Raw genomic sequence first — 13,200 nt, 5'->3', positions numbered from 1 at the left:
ATCAAACCAACTTGGCCAGCCAGAAAGAAAAGTGTCCAACTCAATACCATAAGAATCTGACACAGATAACTGCATACCCAAGTATCATGAATTCTCTTGGATTCTACAGGTAATTTGTCTCAACAGTGAGAATGTTAACTCAAAAATTTGTAGCTTCTCATAATCAACAAAGTTTAGTATTTAAGATTCTTGACATCAAACTAGAATCCTTATTAATGGCCATGTGGAATCTAAGTTTGAAACATAACAGCCAAAGTGAACCTCACTGAGACTTTCTCTGAGCACCTTATTTACACAGCAGAATTCCCCAGGCTTCCTATCCCCTTGCATGTTCCTGTCCCATGCACTCCTCATCTTTCAGTAAAGGAGTACTCATTTATTTTGTTTTCAGTCTGTCTCCTTGTGCGGCTGGAATGTAAGCTCCACAAGGCAGGGATTTGTGTCTATTCTGTTCCCTGCTATATTCCCAGTGCCGACAACAGCACCTGACAGAAGCAGGTACTTGATGAATGCTTATTAAATGTTGAACAGACCTTGAGGACAAAGATTTTCAGTTACTTTACCTTTAGGAAGCACCCTATTGTCTTTCTTACTTTCTCTTTTATTTTTTTGGTAACAGCAACAACAACCAAAAAAAAAAAAAAAAAAACCCAAAAAACAAAAAAACCCTGCCTTTCTAAATACGCTTCACTTAGATTAAACTCAGAATAAGTCAGCTGATTTTGCAAAGACACTGGCCACATCATTTTGGGGTAAGGGGTGACAACCTGGGTTTAGAAACTAATTATAATTGACCACTGAAGTCCAGGGTCAGCTGAGTTTATGTGACCCTGCTTATAAAAACAACCCTCAAGGCTTTTGTTTCCTTTCCTACTGCTTTCACATTCAGATGCCCAGCCCACCCAGTAGCCAGAAAGAAACTGACACACACAAAAAATGTGGCTCTCCCAAGGCTATTTGGTTGGTGAAAGCAGTCATGCTCCCTTCAAACATTTGTTCATAACCCATTCCTTAATCCTGCAAGACGCCGTGCTCGCATTTGGGTCTGAAGACAGTTCCTGCGGCTCATGTGCCACTCACCGTCACCTCCCCAAGCTCTGAGGTCTGTTATGGAACAGCCTCCAAGACTCACTTTGAAACTGTGGTCTAGGGTTGTCCAGTGAAAGGAAAAGACTCAGATGCACTGAGCCTGGCTCCTGCTTGCTGCTGGTGAGGCTAAGTGGGAGTCCCCTGGTTCCCCACAGACCCTCCCCTTCCTGGGGAAGGAAATCTATCATCAGGAAGGCAAATTTGTAAAGATGCTCAACCACTAAAAACATATTCCCACTTAATATGGTTTTCCCTGTACCCAAAGACTCTTACACAAGTTAGAAGGGGACATGTTCTCCCAGACGATTACACTGGGCTCCCTCTGAGGATGTGCCCTGGGGTCCAACTCTGGCCTCTGAATCCCCCACTAAAACCAACAACCTCACTGTGACACAGGACACGTTAAAGACAGCAGACCTGCCACGCTGTTAGATGGTGATATGTCCTATCACTACAGGGAGAATTGGAGGTGGGGGGGGGGGGAATAGCTCCCTGTAATGCTCCGTTGCCGTTTAAAGAGTATCTATCAGACCCTAGCTCCCAGAACCACTCTGAAGCCTTTTGCCCCTCTTTCTTAGACTTTTCTCCCTCTAGTAAGTTAACAACACAAATCCAAAGTTCAGTGTTTCAAGAACAATAAAGGTGTGACAATGAGGTGACTGGCTTCTGTGCATCACTGAGGAAAACAAGCAAGCCCCCTTCCGAAGGAGGGTGACCCAACCCCCACCCCCACTTCCCTCAGAGCAGCCCACATTCTCAGGTGCCCCTATTGTCCTTCAGGGCCACCAGCCTGTGAAAACACACCTGAAAGATACACTGCTCAGCAGAGTCAAAGGAAAGCTTCTAGAATCTCAGTAGACCAAAGAAGGAATATAATCTGAAGATTATTCTTCCCAACGCCTAATGCGGGCAGAACATAATTCAGAGAACCAGCTAGGTGGAACTCAATTTGACAGCAAATCTCGGGCTGTAAAACACATGAACTGGACTAACTGAGTCAAGCAGAGGCCACCTGACACCATCAGCAACCAAGCAAATGAGTGCTGACGCTCTTACAAAGCCTGGAGCCCAGGGGGTGCCCGTAGATGAGCACACAGACGGCTCTGCTCTCTGGCACCCCCTGGCCGGCTCCTCGCCCTTCCCGAGCACCACTCCTCCCTTTCGAGCTGCGGCACTCACTTTGAGGAAGCCTCTCGTTAAGGACATGCCGGTCCCTAACCAGGATCCCTCCGGGGGTCCGTCGCGGTCGGCTGTGGGAACAGCTGGGGCTTCGGGACGCGCCGTGCCTGGGCCGGGCCTGGGCCGTCTGGAGCCAGGTGGCCGCAGAGCGCGGCCCTCCGACGGCCTTATCGGCAGCAGAGGCTCCCTATCGGGCTGCCCCGGAGCTCAGCTCTCGGGCGGAGGGGAGGAGCCCGCCTGGGGCTCGCAGATTACGGCAGCACCCTCGCCGGCTCCCGCTCCCCCACCCTGGGCGCCGGGCCCAGCTCACCAGGCCGCGAGCGGGGACGGCTAGCCCCTTCCGAAAGGTGCGCCGGAGGGAGGAGGCGAAGGGAGGATCTGCTCGCCACCTCTCCCTCACGGGCCGGCCGGCGGGCCGCGCGGGTCCTCCAGAGGCAAGGCCTCCCAGGGGAGGCTCCAGGAGACAAAGACCCCAGGAGGGGGCAGCGTTCCGTGCATGGGCAGAGGACTTTGGGGGAGCCGCTGGCCTTCTGTGCTAACCAGCCCCTGGTGGGCAGGGGCCTGCGGCTGTGGCCATCTGTTTTTAACATGCTTTCACTGGACGGCCCCCGTGTTCCTGAATTGCTGATTTGCAGGGAATCTGGGCACAACCTTAATAATATCAGGGCCCAAAATAACAAGGTTCCTGGGAACCAGAGGTGAGTCACCACAAACAGCCGCTTAGAGGGAAGGGGGGCCAAGGCAGCTCCCCACACCACAGTTTCCAAGAGGCGGGGGCTGCCCACAGAACCAGTGCGGGGCCCATCTCAGGCCAAGCTGCTGCAGGCGACCCTTGGGAAGGCTTCTTTTGCAGCATCCGTCCATCACACAGTGGGATGAGGTGGCATCGTCCCAGAGTGGCTTTATTCGTGAGAACACTGTGCCCTGGAGTAGCAGTTGGTGGCTGGCAGAGGGGACAGATGACCCAAAGGATCGGAGCTGAGCTGTAAGGCCTGGAGAATGGCAGTCTCCCTGGGGCCTGGGAGTGGCTTCACCTAGATGGGGCTGCCATGTATGTGAGATGTATCCTGGTTTTCCTCTCAAAAGCATATTGACACCTCTGTGGTCGTCCTGCCCAGGAAGGCTCACTCTGTCCTCGCTCACATGCCTCTCAGCCTCCCACTAGACTGAGGCTGGTCCAGGTCCCCTGACAGGCAACCATCTGGCTTAGGAGCTTTTCTGCAGATCCAAACGGTCCTGTTGTGAGGGCACAGCTGCCGTGGAAAACGTGACCGAGGGCCACTCCATGACCCTCTGTTTTCCACAGCAGCTGGAAAGCACCCCAGTGCAGGCTGGTCTCCAAGCAGACCAGCACCTGACGTGGTGTGGGGAGGGCAGAGCAGGTTCTGGGCCACATTTTGACTAAAAATAACCACCACAATCATTATAGAACAAGTCCTTACAGATGTCTTTTGAAGCATATAATAAGAAACAATGGCTTTTGTTTTTTAAGGGGCCCAGAAGCCTAAAAGATGTGAAAGAAGCCGGTCATGTTAGGCATGACTTCAACCAACTCTACCACAGGACAAATGGTCTTACTTGCCAACAAATATTGGGCTAGCCTAGTCCACCATGCAGAGTGTTGCCCCGCACCTCACTTAGGTGTAGGAATGGGTTTGGAATCGATCGTGTGTGGATTGGTACATTGCACATTCTCAGTAAAGGTTTCTGGAATTAATCCATGGTTGTCACCAGCAGCATGATAAGAGCAAGAAGCCATTTCACCATCCAGAGAAGAGGAAAGACTGTTTTTCTCTTCAGAGTTTCCAGTCCCTGAGGAAAAAAGGCCAGCAAGGAAGCATGGAGTATAACACAATTTAGAAAATGCCCTGTAAGTAGAAACAAATGTCAAATCTTTGGCAAGGGTAGACCGTCAGGCAGGCTTGATGCTTTGTGTGAGGTCCTCGTGTGTTACTTCCTGTGGCAAGACAGTCCCCCACAGGTCCCTGAGCCCTACACTCCAGCAGCTGAGTGACTCGGGGAGCTGGGGCACCTCAGAATTTAATCCCAGAACCACATCCCCCCCAGGCAACCCAAGGTTCTTCTCTCGTGGATACATCAAGGGCTGGGGGGAAGGCCAGGCACATGTGGGGCAAACTAACAACCAGGCTCAAGGGATCAGGACCCGCCACGCCAGCAGCTGGGTCTCAAAGAAGTGGACCCACGACATGCATGATCCCCCCGAATTCATCCCTGGAGCAGCGTTCCCTGGGTCAGTCAGGCAGGGATGGGTGCTTTTTGTGATATGGGCTGAAGTGACATTGTCACTCCCTTGTCAGCAGACTTCTCTCAAGAGCTTTCACAAGCTCTCTGCCATGTAATACCTTTTTCTTTCTTCAGTCTCTCAAAGGGAGCCACAAAGCTGTCCCAGCACGTGATGTGCAAGCCCAGGCTATTTCGAGATTGGGAGGATGCCTTGAAAATTCAGCACCACCTTCCCCCCGCCCTGCCCCCGACCCCGGGTCTTTCACAAGCCCCTCTTCTCTTTGTTTGGTTTATATATTTACATACGACTTTATATCCAGTGCTTACTGTGTGGCAGGCACTGTTCCAAACACTTGACATTCATTTACATAATTCTTACAATTCATTTGTGAAGAATTATTTACTATCAGTAGGCCCAGTTTATAGATGAGGAAACTGAGGCATGGAGCAATCAAAAAACCCACTTAAGAACAGGCAGAGCCAGCTTCCAGCCCAGGCAGTCTGAATGTAGGGTCTGGAGCCCAACTGGGTTATTGTGCTTTAGGATCAACACTTTAATTTTGTTCATGATTTGCCAATCCATTTTCCTTCATACTAATCAACATTAATATATTTTGTTCATTAATTATCAATTAATTAATTTTTCTTAATACTAATATATTCATTCCATTACTAATAAGTATATACTATAAAAATTCAACAACTGTTGGATGTTGCAAGTATTGTTGTTTTGCAAGTATTTTTTTAATGTTTATTTTTTTTTAATTTTTTAAAAATGTGTATTTATTCTTGAGACAGAAACAGAGCATGAACAGGGGACGGGCAGAGAGAGAGGGAGACACAGAATCTGAAACAGGCTCCAGGCTCTGAGCTGTCAGCACAGAGTCCAACGCAGGGCTCTAACCCACGAACTGTGAGATCATGACCTGAGCCGAAGTCGGACGCCCAACCGACTGAGCCACCCAGGCTCCCCTGTAATGTTTATTTTTGAGAGAGAGAGAACGCAAGAGCGGGGCAGGGGCAGAGAGAGACAGAAATCCTAAGCAGTTTCTGCGCTGTTAGTGAAAAGCCTGAGGCAGGGCTCGAAAACACGAACCGTGAGCTCACGACCTGAGCCAAACAAAGTAGGATGTTCAACCGACTGAGCGACCCAGGCGTCCTTCTTGTGTTGGTGTTCTATTTTTCAAAGATGATAAATAAGTCAATAGAAAAAGGTTTTAATAGGTTTTTATTATGAAACCAATAAGACATCCTCATTGAAAAATATACAGTCTTTCATCTGGTTCCTTTTACCTCATGTCCCCACCACTCCCCAGACAGTTGTCAACACCATCCCAAACTTTGTGTTCATCAGTCCCTTGCTCCTCTTTCTAGTTTTGCCACCTCTGTATGTATCCTTCTGAACAATGTATTGTTTAATTTTGCATGTTTTCTGACTTTGAATAAGTGGAATTATGGAATAGCTTCTCCAGCTATTTTCATTTCTTATGCAACATGATGTTCCTGAGATTCAGCCAGGAGTGGTTTATTAATTTTCACTGCTGTACAGTATTCCATTGTATGCAAACACCAGGAATTATTTATCCATTTTACTGCTAATGGAATCTGAACTGTCTTCAGCTTTTCGCTATTAAAACATTACCGCCACAAGCATCCTTGTAAGAGCTTCGTGCTGCATGTGTGCAAGATTTGTCTAGTGTGCACATGGGCGGGAGCAGAATCCCTTCCCTGTAATGTACATACATCTTCACTTTTACTGGATAACGCCGAGCTGTTTTTGAAACTGGCTGCTCAATTTGTACTCCTAATAGCAGGTGGTGCCGTTGGTCCTAAAGTTTGTCGGACTTTTAAACTTTTGTGAAACTGGCAGGTGTAAAATGGTATGTCGTTACAGTTTTAATTTGCATTTCCCTAATTACTAAGGTGGTTGGGCAGCTTTGCACATGTGTATTGGCCACTTATTTTCCTCTTCTGCAAAATTACTGTTAAGCAGCCCTTTGCCCATTTTTCTGTTCTGTTGTTTGTCTTTCTCTTATTGACGTGGAGGAGTTCTTTCTATAGTCTGGATAGGAATCATTTATTAATCACATGCATACAAATATCTTCTCCCAGGGTGTGGCTCATCTTTTTACTTTTTAAAATAGTATCTTTTAATGAACAGAAGTTGTCAATTTTAATGTAATTAAATATAACAATCATTTCCTTTGTGACTGGTGCTTTTTCTGTCATGTTTAAGAAATCCAACCCTAGGGGCAGCTAAGTGGCTCAGTCATGTTGAGTGTCCGACTTCAGCTCAGGTCACAATCTCACAGTTCGTGAGTTGGAGCCCCGCATCGTGCTCTGCCATCGGCACAGGGCCTGCTTTGGATCTTCTGCCCCTCTCTCTCTCTGCCCCTCCCCTGCTTGTGCTCTCTCTCTCAAAAATAAATAAACATTAAAAAAGAGAGAGAGAGAACTCCATCCCGAACCTGAGCTCATAAGCACATTTTCCTGTATTGTAAATATTTTATAGTTTTGATTGTTACATTTAGATCTTTCAATCCACATGGCTTATTTTTTTAAAAAAATTTTTAACATTTACTTATTTTTGAGAGACAGAGCATGAGCAGGGGAGGGGCCGAGAGAGAAGGAGACACAGAATCCGAACCAGACTCCAGGCTCTGAGCTGTCAGCACAGAGCCCCATGCAGGGCTTGAACTCACAAACCATGAGATCATGGCCTGAGCGGAAGTTGGACGCTTAACCAACTGAGCCACCCAGGCGTCCCTCACATGGCTTATTTTTGTGCATAATATGAATTAAGAGTTCTATTTTTTCCCTATAGAGCCTTGATTATCCTAGCACCGTTTATTGAATAACCTGTCCTTTCTCCACTGAAGTGCAGCACCATGCCCATTATGGTGGTGTCTCCACGTACATGGGTCTGTTGGGGGCTCTCTCCTATTACCCTCTGGCCTGTGCATCTATCTCATTGCCAGTATCATGCTGTCTTCATTGCTATTGCTTTATCTTAAGTTTAATATTGTTCGTAATAAGTCTTAATGTTATCTTGCTTTAGTCCTCTTTAAAAGTATCAAAGCTTCTCTTGGCCCTTTGCTCTTCTACATACATTTAGGAAAATGCCACACACACACACACACACACACACACACACACACAAACTCTCTAGGGATTTTGACTTCAACTACATAGAATTTGTTTATCAATGTCAAGAGAAGTGACTTTATGATATTGAATCTTTCAATTCTGTATACTGTGTATCTATATACACATTCAAGTCTTTAATGTCTTATAATTTTCTCCATAAAATATCTTTCCCATTTTTTTAGGTTTATTCCCTGGGATCTGGTCATTTTAATGCTGTTAAAAGTGAGATCTCTTATTCTATTTTTATTTTATTATTACAGTGTATAGGAATATTATCAATTTGTATCTTGAACTTGTAACCAGCAGTTTTGTTGAGTTCTTTTATTAGTTCTAATAGTTTCTGTCCATAATTCTCTTTGATTTTTCTCTATAGACAGTTATTATTCATAAATGAGGACATTTTGGTCCCTTTTGCTCTTTTTTATACCCCTTATTTTCTTTTCTTGTCTTATTACATTGGGTAAGACATCCAGTACACTGTTGAACAGAAGCAGTGATGGCAGCATATTTATCTAGTCACTGACTTAAATGTGGCTGCTTTTAAAGCTTCACCATTAAGCATGATGATGTGTAGGTTTTTGTGGATACCATTTATTAGTTAAGGAGGGTACTTTCTAGTTCCAGTTTATTAAAAGCTTTTAATCAGGATTGAATGTTGAAATTAAAGTTTTTGTTTTCCTTTTCTGTGAAGGTGTTGCATTGCATTAACAGATTTTTCTAATGCTAAACTATCCTTGTATTCCTGAGTTAAACTCCTCTTGGCCATAATATATTACTTTTAATATAGCACCACTGATTAGAGTTGTGACTTTTTTTTTTTTAATTTTTTTTTTAACGTTTATTTAGTTTGGGGACAGAGAGAGACAGAGCATGAACGGGGGAGGGGCAGAGAGAGAGAGACACAGAATCGGAAGCAGGCTCCAGGCTCTGAGCCATCAGCCCAGAGCCTGACGCGGGGCTCGAACTCACGGACCGCAAGATCGTGACCTGAGCTGAAGTCGGACGCTTGACCGACTGAGCCACCCAGGCGCCCCGAGTTGTGACTTTTATATAGGATTTTTGCATTCATAAATCATACTGGTTGTATTAATTTGGTACTGCTGCATGACAAATTACTCCACTCTTTTAGAAATGTAAAATCACACAAATTTCGTACTTCACAGCTTCTGGGGGTCAGCAATTCAGGACCAGCTTATCTGAGTCTTTCACGAAATTGCAGTCAACCTGTAGCTAGGGTTGCGGTCATCTGCTCGCTTCACTGGGACTGCAGACTCCACTTCCACAGTCCTCAGATGGCTCACTCAAATGGCTATTGGCAAAAAGCTTCAATTCCTCATCTCGTGGACCTATCCATAGAGCTACTTATGTGTCTTCATAACATGGCAGCTGGCCTCCCCCAGAGTGATTCAAGAGAGCACGACAGAAGCCACAAGCCTATTGATGATCTAGTCTGGAAGCCATCACACATCATCACTTCTACCATATTCTATTTCCCAGAAGCAAATCACTAAAATCCAGCCCACACTTGAGGGCATGGGCATTGGTCAAAGGAAGCGGATCAAAGAATTTGTGGACGTATTTTAAAACTATGGCATTGGACTATTATTTTATTTTCTTATATTGTCTTTGGTTGTCTTACCATCTACACTAAACTCATAAATGAGCTGGGGGTGGGGAGCTTTTCTTTCTTTTTTGTCCTCTGCAATGGTTTGTCTAGGAGAGGTGTTCATTGCTGCCTACAAAATCATCTAGTTCTCATGTCTTTTTCAAAGAGATAGTGACTATCGGGGAGGGAGGTTGCTGATTTGCTGGTTTTAATGTTATACATGTATTCAGGCTACAAGCTTGTTAAGAGATCAATATCTGGGGAACATATTCCAGACTAGGAAAACTTTGTTCTCACTCTCTTAAACCTCACACATCTTTATGTACTCAGCACTGGCCTAAAGTGCTGAAAATTCTCACATTCAGGCAAAATGTAAAATAGAGAAGCAACCTCATTATTTTAAACAAGCACTTCAGGATGAAGAGTTGGGGGAATTGAAAGGTGAAAGAGGTTAAATAATAAGCACTTAGTTAATAAAAGATAACCCAATGGTAGACTCCCACCTATTCTGGTAAATTTAGGATAGTAGCTCTCAAACGTTTTGGTCTTAGGAGCCCTTTACCTCTTAAACATAATTGAGGACCCCACAGAGCTTTTTGTAAATGTGGGCTATGTTTATCAATATTTACTATATTAGAAATTAAAATGGGCAGGCAGCTGGCTGGCTCAGTGGGTAGAACATAGGACTCTTGATCTTAGGATAGTGAATTCGAGCCCCATGTGGGACATGGAGCCTACTTAAAAAAAAAAAAAAAAAAGAACCAGTCTTTTGGGGTGCCTGGGTGGCTCAGTGGGTTGAGTGTCTGACTCTGTTTCAGTTCAGGTCGTGATCTCACAATTCATGGGATCAAGCCCCGTGTCAGACTCTGCACTGTCAGTGCTTGGGATTCTCTCTCCTTCTCTCTCTGCCCCTCCCCTGCCCGCATGTGCATGTGCACTCTCTCTCTCTCTCTCTCTCTCAAAATAAACATTACAGGGGCGCCTGGGTGGCGCAGTCGGTTAAGCGTCCGACTTCAGCCAGGTCACGATCTCACGGTCCGTGAGTTCGAGCCCCGCGTCAGGCTCTGGGCTGATGGCTCGGAGCCTGGAGCCTGTTTCCGATTCTGTGTCTCCCTCTCTCTCTCTGCCCCTCCCCCGTTCATGCTCTGTCTCTCTCTGTCCCAAAAATAAAAAAAAAATTAAAAAAAAAAACGTTGAAAAAAAAATAAACATTACAAAGATATATAGATATAAAGAAGTTAAAATTGAGAGTTTTAAAAACTAATATTTACTAATTCATTTGGACATAGCATTTCACATAGCCCATTTCACATTAACATAGATAAAATTTTTATGAAAAAAACTACATTTTCCAAAGCAAAACAGAAATTTACTAAGAAGGGGATTATTGCTTTACATTTTTGCAAATCTGTTTAATGCCTACCTTAAGAAAAGACAGCTAAATTCTCATATCTGCTTCTGCATTTAAGGTGTTGCAATATGTTGTTTTGGTTGAGGTACCGGAAGGACCTGGCCTCACTCAGATATGTAGTCAGGGAAGGGCAGGGTGTTTTCACAGTGTTTTCTATTAATCGTGTACATTCTTGTTAGTACACCAAAACTCAGTCAGTCTTCTCTTAAGGTTAGTTGCAATGTGAATCGCATCGAATATCAATGAACTTTTTTTTAAAGTTTATTTATTTTCAGAGGGAGAGAGAGAGAGTACACGCGCACACATGCACACAAATCAGGGGAGGGGCAGAGAAAGAGGGAGAGAGAGAGAATCCCAAGCAGGCTCCATGCTCTCAGCACAGAGACTCACATGGGGCTTGATCTTAGGAACTGTGAGTTCATGACCCGAGCCAAGTTGGACGCTTAACCGACTGAACTTTTTATGTTCTTTCCACCATGAGAGAATGAACGGGAAAGGCCAAATGACATCTTAGTAAGAGTGAGGACAATCTTAGCCTCAGGACCTCTGGAAAGACCTGGGGGTGCTCCCTGAGTCCTTTGAAACTGCAGATTTCGGCACTCAAATATTCTCTGATGCTGAGACTCACGGCCCCAGAGGATGAGAGACTGGACGAGGACTCCTGTGTCCTCATTGTGGAAGGGAAACTGCAGCCCCCGACAGAATGGGATTTGTCCAGGGTTGTTGCAGAGCAACGTTCCTTGAGTCCCCTGCTCTTTCCACTACAGGGGGAAAAACCAGAAGGAAGATCAAGAAAAGGAAGAGGAAGAGCAGCAAGTCAATGTTCTAAGGTAGCAGACCACCACCGACTCCACTTCTGATGGTTTTATGTGCTGGTGATCCAACTGATGGCTCTTCCAGGCCCTTCTTTGCCTCAGAAGTCCCTTGTTTATGCCTGCATTTGACGTTTGTCTTAGTCAGACAGTCTCACCACCAAGAGACATGAGAAAAAGCCATCGAATTCAAATCAATAAAACTGTACTTCTTATCCTTTTAAGAGGAGGGCTGGAAGAATTAAATACTTGACCATAATAATAATAGCATTTATTAAGCACTTACTACACACTTGTGTATGCATTCATTCATTCACTCTTTATTTCTTTCCTTCTTCCTTCTTTCCTCCTTCCCTCTTTAGTCTCTCCCCTCCTTCTCTCTCTCTCTCCTTCCTTCCTCCCTCCCTTCCTCCCTCCTTCCCTTTCTTTCTTCTTTCTTTCTTTCCTTCACTACTCACCAAGTACCTGTTATGTGCCAGGCATGTTACAACGTACACAATGGTAGAGAAAACAGACACAGTCCAAACACTTCACATCCATTATTCACTTATTAATCCAACAATAGGTGCGGTAGGCACTGTCAGAATGCCCATTTTAGTGATGAAGTCACTGAGGCAGGAGCGGTGCTTACCGAGCTCACAGAGCTAGTGAATGAATCTGGGTCTAACTCTGCAGCTGTTCCCTGTAAGCACAATAGTATATTGCCTCCAGAATGGCTGTGAGCCACTGGTAGTTTGTGTGAATTTATGCCTCCTGGAGTCCAGCATGGAAGATTGAGTCATTGCGCCACCCCTTTTGACTCTCTCACCTTCCTTCCCTGAACCCCTAACCCAACACTGTAACCTTACATCCAAGAGCCAGGACGTGGCTACACAGCTTGACAGGAATGGCAGGTCAGAGCCAGCTGTGTGCTAGACCTGGTCGAGTGGTGATGGTGGCGATGGTGATGAGGACAATGACAGCCTGGGGGAGGGGAAGGGCCAGTAACATCTCTGATCATCTCTAAAAGACTCTGAGGTAAGAGGTGGAAATCTAAGGACATTCACTTCCTCTTATATTTAAATTTGAGGGTAAAACACTGGTCTTCCAGGGGCCCTAGACAAGGAAAGTCAGATTTGCATCATTGGATTTCCTTCTCTACAAGGGGGAGGAGAAAAAAGGGAGCACTCGTTCTCTTTCTAGGAGAAGATGGGGTGGAGTGAAAGGGGAGAAGGTGGAGAAAGGAGGGGAAAGGAGAGGGGGAGAGAAGAAGGAGGGAGGGGGAATGGAGCCCTTTTCTGGAGAAGGAGCTTGTTGGGGCCGCTTCCCAGGTCAGCAGCACCTACCCTGAGGCCAGACCATAAAGGGTTTTCTGCAGGGGAGGATCAGTGCAGGGGAGGATGAGTGCAGGGGAGGATCAGTGCCTGCTCTGAGCACAGTGCTCTGTGGCTCTCTGCTACCCACCCACCCTGCGCCCTGCACCTTCCAGTCCCACCCAAACTCCCATGGGGTCGTTTCAGTGCTGGAACAACTTTCCTGAAAGCCCCTTGTCATGAAGAAAACACTGGACTAGGAGTCAGACCGTCTCAATTTGAACTGAGCCTTTGTTACCTCAGGCTACAGAACCCAGAACCTGCTGCTTACTCTTTCTGGGCCTCAGTCCTCCTCATCCGTAAAATGGTACAAAAATACCTTCTCTGCCTGCTGCCCGGGATATTTATGAGGATCTCAAT

The 13,200-nt window shown here is 45.7% G+C and overlaps 1 protein-coding gene and 1 long non-coding RNA gene across 20 annotated transcripts in view; one reads left to right on the top strand and one right to left on the bottom strand.

Moving 5' to 3' along the window:
* The window catches only part of ANK1 (ankyrin 1), a 217,477-nt gene that overhangs the window by 133,821 nt on the left and 70,456 nt on the right, over positions 1-13,200 (bottom strand). The window contains exon 1 of one of the 19 annotated variants that reach the window (XM_086703615.1): positions 2,269-2,410. The exons of the other annotated variants lie outside the window; for them this stretch is intronic. Within the exon in view, the coding sequence (XP_086559741.1) occupies positions 2,269-2,295 (27 nt within the window). The 5' untranslated portion in view covers positions 2,296-2,410. Of the gene's footprint in view, positions 1-2,268; positions 2,411-13,200 lie in introns of those variants that run through there. 19 annotated transcript variants of the gene reach the window in all.
* LOC112859005 (uncharacterized) lies at positions 2,369-11,773 on the top strand. Its single transcript, XR_003223415.2, has 3 exons — positions 2,369-2,966; positions 4,006-4,138; positions 11,444-11,773. It is a non-coding gene; the product is annotated as an uncharacterized LOC112859005 (long non-coding RNA).

The sequence above is a fragment of the Puma concolor genome, chromosome B1 (assembly GCF_028749965.1).
Source record: "Puma concolor isolate L17-30 chromosome B1, mPumCon1.1.hap2, whole genome shotgun sequence".
Classification (NCBI taxonomy): domain Eukaryota; kingdom Metazoa; phylum Chordata; class Mammalia; order Carnivora; family Felidae; genus Puma; species Puma concolor.
Note: the sequence above shows the minus strand (reverse complement) of the source record. Positions and strands in the feature narration are given on the sequence as shown.